At 49.8% G+C, this 5323-nt stretch overlaps 1 protein-coding gene across 4 annotated transcripts in view; it reads left to right on the top strand.

Moving 5' to 3' along the window:
- Positions 1-1911: 1911 nt before the first annotated feature.
- The window catches only part of GOLIM4 (golgi integral membrane protein 4), a 119579-nt gene continuing 116167 nt past the window's right edge, over positions 1912-5323 (top strand). For 2 of the 4 annotated variants that reach the window (XM_044670934.1, XM_044670932.1), the window contains exon 1: positions 1912-2307. In XM_044670934.1, the coding sequence (XP_044526869.1) occupies positions 2121-2307 (187 nt within the window). In that variant the 5' untranslated portion in view covers positions 1912-2120. The remainder of the gene's footprint in view (positions 2308-5323) is intronic. The other 2 variants (XM_044670930.1, XM_044670933.1) reach the window with 2 other exon arrangements.

The raw sequence follows: 5323 nt of genomic DNA, 5'->3' as shown, positions 1-5323 counted from the left end.
AACCTCAAATGGGGTCAGGAAGAGTGGACATGACTAAACAATCACAACAAATTGCCTTTATGTTCTAAACAGTTTCCTAGCACTCACCAACAATTGATGATAAATAGCAAAATGCTGCCAGAATATAATTAAAATGATGTGGCATATAATGAATCTCGCTAATAATAAGGCAGCATCTGGGAAATAGCTCCCTTTTCTTAGAATTTAGGTCAAGGGCAGAAACATAATTATCATTTTATAGGTCCGCATAACCTGAATTTCCCCCTGTCAAATATACATCTCAAAATCTGTGTGTACTGCAGGTTGGATTTTCAATTTGAAGTGCTGAATGCTTCTCAGTTTCGCTAAGAAGTTCCATTTATTCCGTCTAAATAGGCACTCCTCACCTTTACAATGGAATTGGGAAATGCTGCGTTTTCTTGCCAACAATAACTACATATATATGTATATGTATACATATATAAATATATGTCTCTCTCTATATATAAAGGAGTGCAAATTCTATGTATATAAAGGAATGCAAACTCTATCTATCTATATATCTATATCTATATCTATATCTATATCTATAAATGCAAACTCATTTCAGCCAGTGGAGTTTGTTCTTTATTATGTTCTTTTGGGGGGTGGGTAGCGCTGGGTCTCCAGAGTTCGGTCCCCCCCCCCTCCTCCTCCCCTTTACCACAAACCCAGCGGATTTCCAAAGGTCTCTACCACACTGTAATCCCACCTAAGTGTGACAGTTATTTCCACCTGGGGAAGCAGACCCCTTGCTTAGGTGTGCGTGCTGCACGGTATCACACACCAGCTCCCATCCGAGGATGCTGGTTCCGAAGATGTGGCAACCCACGCCACGTGTGTACCTGCAGCATGTACGCACTGTATACAGAGAGGAGGGAGCGCCCTTCATTCCACACCCGTGGGGTCCTCGGTGTACTACACGCCTTGGGCTCCTCCCTCTCTTCTCCTGGGATGCGCACACTCCTATACCTGGCCGTGCCAATGGTTCATCTTCTGGAAGGCATACACACGAATGCCCTCACCAACACCCAGCCGCGCAGTCACACACGTGCGCACAGTTTCATGCGCGTAACCGGCAATAGCTAAAAGTCCCCTTTGGTTCTCCTCCCTCTTCCACCCGGGAAGGCCTCCACGTGGACTCCCCGCTGCAGCAGCTGGCCCCCGGGTCCCCACGAAAGCTAGCCCCCACCAGCCCACACGGGGGCGGGCCGCCGGAGCCCTCGGGCCAGACAGACAAAGCGGGCGCCCAATGGAGCTGGGCCCTGCCTCCCCAAAGGGAGGGAGTGGCCGCTCGGACCAGCCCAATGAGCGGCGAGCCGCGCGCGGGACTTCCTCCCGGAATCCCGTTGGCCGGAGGAGCAGGGCTAGTGGGTGACACGTAAGTTGAGTGGGAGCCTGTGGTCGCCCCAGCCGGGTCAGAGACGGCGGTCTGAGTGGCAGCGGTCACCCCTTCTTGGCCCCGGCGTGCCGCGTCCCTCAGCCCAGCCCAGGCCAGGCGCAGCGCGATGCGCCCAGGCTAAGGAGCGGGCCAGTGGACGGGGACCAGCTTAGCTTCCCTTTGTCCTACTCTCACCCTCCTCTGGGTGGCAACAAAGTAGCGCCCTGCTCGGAGCCGGCCCGTCCAGACCCGGACCGGTCTGAAGGCGGCCAGCCCAGCCTGCTAGTAGCCCGAGCCAGCCGGGGCCCGCGGGGGCACGGAAGCGTCAGTCGGCCCGCCGGGCCAAGGTCCAGCGGAGCCCAGGAAGCCCGCGCCGAAGCATGCGAAGGGCCCCCGCGCGGACGCCAGCACTCGGGGAGAGCGCGCTCAGGAAAAGTTTGCTGCTCCGCTGCTGCCCCAAGGACTTGGAGTTGGTGGCGGTGACGACGTCGATGGCAGCCCGCCCAGCAGTGCCAGGGGGCTGAAGCGAGCGCGCACCGCTGTGCCCGGGGGCTCCCGTGTAGACGGCGCCTCCTCCCATCGCTCGGACCCATACCCAATGCTGCTGATGCTGCCTTGTGCTGCAGCCCCCTCCTGCTGCGGCGGCTGCAGCTGTTGAGGCGCTTGGAGCGCAGAGGAGGCGGAGGAGGCGGAGGCGGCTCGGGGGGCCAGAGCGGGGACTATGGGAAACGGGATGTGCTCCCGAAAGCAGAAAAGGATCTTCCAAACGCTGCTGCTGCTCACCGTGGTGTTCGGCGTCCTTTACGGGGCCATGCTCTACTACGAGCTGCAGAACCAGCTGCGCAAAGCCGAGGCGGTGGCGCTCAAGTACCAGCAGCACCAGGAGGCCCTCTCCGCCCAGCTACAAGGTACCTGCCCCCCCTCCCCCCGGGGCGGAGCGGGGCCGGCCCGAAGGCAGCACTAGAATGGGAAGCCCCAGCTCTCGTTCACACACTTTGGCAGGCACAGGCGCCCATACTCAGCCCGACCATCAACTCGCACAGCCCCCATCAAAAGTTCTTTTTCTGCCCCACCGATGGATACGTGGTGAACCTGGTAGCCCTTTTGACCTGTGAAGTGAATTGAGGCAGGAGAGTGATTAATATTGCCATCTCCCTGCCCCCTTTACCTGTTAAGCCGTGCGACCCAGCCCCTCCCCGCTTCTCGGTATTTTAAGTAGATTCGGAAAATGGCATTGGCAGGTCTCCACAAAGGCCAGGCTCAGGGCTATGATGGGCATTCTGGAAAGGTCCTTAATGATCAAGTTAGTTCGAGTTCCTTATCTGATTCCTTTACCTCGTCTTAGCCTTCCCAGATGTCTAAGGCTGCAAGGGTTCTGAGAGACTATCCAGTCCAGCTCCTTCCTTTTTTCAGAGAGGGAACCTGAGGCCCAGTAACATGAAGTGCTTTGGTTTACATGCACTTTGGCAGTGCCCTAGCCAGGATGTGAGCCCTCCAGGGGCCAAAGGGGAAGTTTCCATCACACCCTCCTTTACTAACTCAAATCAGTTTCAATGAAATTCAACCAGCATTCCTTACTCTGGTATCAGTGGAATAGAGGATAGAGTTCCTGGACTTGAGGGCAGGAATAACTGGACTAAAATTGGCCTTGAGACATTCGCTAGCTGTTAGAGCTTGAGCAAGTCACTTAAAGTTCGTTGTGCCTCAGTTTCCTCATCTGTGAAATGAGGAGCCTCTTGGGTCTCTTCCAACTCCTTATCTGTGATCCTAGGAAATGCTCACTCTGCATGTACTATATGCTGAGTATTTTATCGAGTGATTTTTCAGTTGTGTCTAGTTCTCCATGACCCGTTTGGGGTTTTCTTGACAAAGATACTGGGGTGGTTTGCCATTTCCTTCTCCAGCTCATTTTACAAATGAGGAACTGAGGCAAACGGGGTCAGATGACTTGCTCAGGGCCACACAGTTAGTAAGTGTCCGAGGCCAGATTTGAATTTTTGAAGATGAGTTTGCCTGATTCCAAGCCCAGTTCTCTACCTACTGTACAACACAACTGCCCCATAAGCTGAGTATACAAAGTCCCTGCCCTCCAGGAGCTTACATTCTACTTTCTGGGGAGTTAGGAGATAAATAGGTCCATAGATAAAGTAAATTCAACCCATATACAAATTAAATGCAGATTAAAAACCAAAGAGATCAGAGAGTGCATACCATGTGGGGGCTTGTGGGAATCGATGGACCTTGAGTGGAGCCTTAAAAAGAGAGCATCCTGAGTTTGGATGCAGTGGGAGGCAAGATCGAGTTCTCATTCATAAAAAGAGTGCCCTTCCCATCAGATTCTGTCCACCCCTGACCCTCTCAGGCAGGCTCAGCTTCTTCAAAATGTTTCTTTTTGCTTGGATCCCATCATCAATGTTGAGGGAGAAGAAAGGGTTCACTGCCACAAGCCTGGCTGGTTTTGATCTAGCTAGAAATTGTAGTTTTCTAAATTAAGCCTCAATCCCCTGGTCTAAAGCAAATAGCAAATCAGCTATAAATTATGCCTTCTGGCTTTGTCTTTCCCCTTCAGTTTGTCAGTCCCGATGGATTGGAGAGGTTTTGAATGTTTACAGTGTATATGCCATATGACCCTTAATGACTTGTTTACCTTCGGTGGTCACATTTGTTGCCTCCCATGTGGCATATTTTCAAAACTGTTTCTTCTGGACCCAGAGTGCAATTGATCCCTTTCCCAGCCTCAGCAAATACCACTCCATAGACTCACTCAGCTTCTATCTATCAATATATCTAATGGAAGTGTCAAAATCACATAAATAATGCATGGATCCAAAATAAACACTCTGTATGGTAAATAGTCCTAGAGGGAAAAGAGTCATTTAACCTTTGGAGACTTTGAAAGTCTTCCGCTCTGGTTACTTTTCAGCTGTTTCAATACCTATCCTCACTGTTACAGTAAGGAGTCCTGGGATTTGTGCTGAATATTTTGACAGAGCCTTTCCTGCAAGATAACTTTCAAATTACCTTCATATAGTCCACAAAGATCTTGTACGTTTCCAGATATTTACACATGGTCTCCCCTATTTGAGTGACTGTTCCTTGAAAGCAGAGACTGAGATTATTTTTGCCCTTTCTTTGTATCTCTCAAGTTTTAGCATATTTCAGTAAATCATTTGCTGATTGACTAATGGCTGTCCAATGTATCTTGAGGATAGTAGCCTAGATACTCTCTGAGGCAAAAAAAACTATTTTTTGTTTTTTGTTTACTACTTGTAAAACAGGGGGTTTTACAAGTAGTTGCTTAATAAATATTCACTTGACCTGTATGTGTTGAAGATGGTTATACAGGCACATGAAAGCCATGCCTTCAGGTCACTTGAGTGCTTTTGGATTTCTTTTCTAATTAAAAAAAAATATTAAAGGAGAAGAGAAAATTAAATGCGCCCATTTGTCTGCATGTTTGCTGTGACCGAATTAGAAGGAAGTAGGTATTTTTAGCAAACAGAAACTTCATAGCTATAGGCACCATCCATCTGTGAGCTGGGATGGACCCAGAGGGATCTGGCTTTTTGAATCCTGGCTTTAACTGTATTTTATTTTTTTCCTTTTTAACTGGTTGAATTGACCCATGAGTTATTGTTGGTATGAGGGGTGTGGATTTATTAGTCACCAGTTTCTTTCCGGCATGCTTCCGTATATCAGGTTGCACCAAACTTATCTTAGAAATCCAACTGGTGCTTTAGAAATAGATTTTCATAAAAGTGGATGGAGGAGGAAGGAAAGGGGAGGGCTGAAGGTGCTCTCAGATTCCTTGGCCGGGCTCCTGGGGAGGGAGGGAAGAATCTGAGGCCTCTCTCTCTCTCTCTCTCTCTCTCTCTCTCTCTCTCTCTCTCTCTTTCTCTCTCTCTCTCTCTCTCTCTCTCTCTC

This window comes from Gracilinanus agilis, chromosome 3, assembly GCF_016433145.1.
Source record: "Gracilinanus agilis isolate LMUSP501 chromosome 3, AgileGrace, whole genome shotgun sequence".
Classification (NCBI taxonomy): domain Eukaryota; kingdom Metazoa; phylum Chordata; class Mammalia; order Didelphimorphia; family Didelphidae; genus Gracilinanus; species Gracilinanus agilis.
This window is presented reverse-complemented; position numbering and strand designations above follow the sequence as displayed.